The sequence below is a fragment of the Penaeus monodon genome, chromosome 21 (assembly GCF_015228065.2).
Source record: "Penaeus monodon isolate SGIC_2016 chromosome 21, NSTDA_Pmon_1, whole genome shotgun sequence".
Classification (NCBI taxonomy): domain Eukaryota; kingdom Metazoa; phylum Arthropoda; class Malacostraca; order Decapoda; family Penaeidae; genus Penaeus; species Penaeus monodon.
The window spans coordinates 24,553,848-24,554,573 of record NC_051406.1 but is presented as its reverse complement, the minus strand read 5'-3'; the positions used below and the strand labels follow the sequence as shown (position 1 = coordinate 24,554,573).

The window sequence follows — 726 nt, the reverse complement described above, 5'->3', positions numbered from 1 at the left end:
ATCATCCATATTGTTTCCATCATCTGTATTACCAGTTTCAAGACCTGTCGTCCTTATTGTTGCAGCCGTGTTTTATTTTTTAAAAATCAATTAATAATGATTACTGTACTTACCACCAAACACCACTGTTACTTTTAGAAAGAAAATTTTAAATTCAAACGAAAACCATGCTTCTCTACAGCTGAAGTACTTACGTAACCTGCAGTTGACTGTCACATTGCTTCCTGTGATTTTTATGTTTTTGTCCAGAACAACATCTTGTATATCTATGAGAGTTAGGCTGACGTCAGGAACAGTTACCGTGAACTTTTCTTTTGAAGTGACCAAGAAATTTACCCAGCCATGAGGAAGGCTGTTGTTTTGTATCGGTAGTTCTTCTTCTGGGCTGGCACTTTCTTCATCTTTAGTCTGTACAGTTGTTACGTTTTTCCTGATCTCGATTTTTCTTGAAATCCCCTTCCGAGCATTCTCAGAGATCAGAGTGAGAAGACTGGTGTCACCGATCTCTGGAACCCAGACTCTAAGCTTAAGATCACCGCCTTTTATATGCGCTTTCAAGTACTTTCTCGGCACGCATTCTGTAATTGAAAATGAGTTTGTATTAATCTTAAGCATTAAATCACAACGACAGGGTAAGTACAAAATTATTGCTGCTAATAGTTGTGGTTCGGCGGCATTAAAAAGATTTGAGTTAAAACGGGAAAAAGAACTATTGGTAAGATAACG

The 726-nt window shown here is 37.6% G+C and overlaps 1 protein-coding gene across 1 annotated transcript in view; it reads right to left on the bottom strand.

The window, feature by feature from the left end:
• Positions 1–578, bottom strand: part of LOC119586375 — a gene marked incomplete at its 5' end in the record, with an annotated part of 5,985 nt that extends 5,407 nt beyond the window's left edge. The window contains 1 exon segment of the mRNA XM_037935087.1: positions 195–578. Coding sequence (XP_037791015.1) covers positions 195–578 — 384 coding nt within the window.
• Between the last annotated feature and the right edge of the window lie 148 nt (positions 579–726).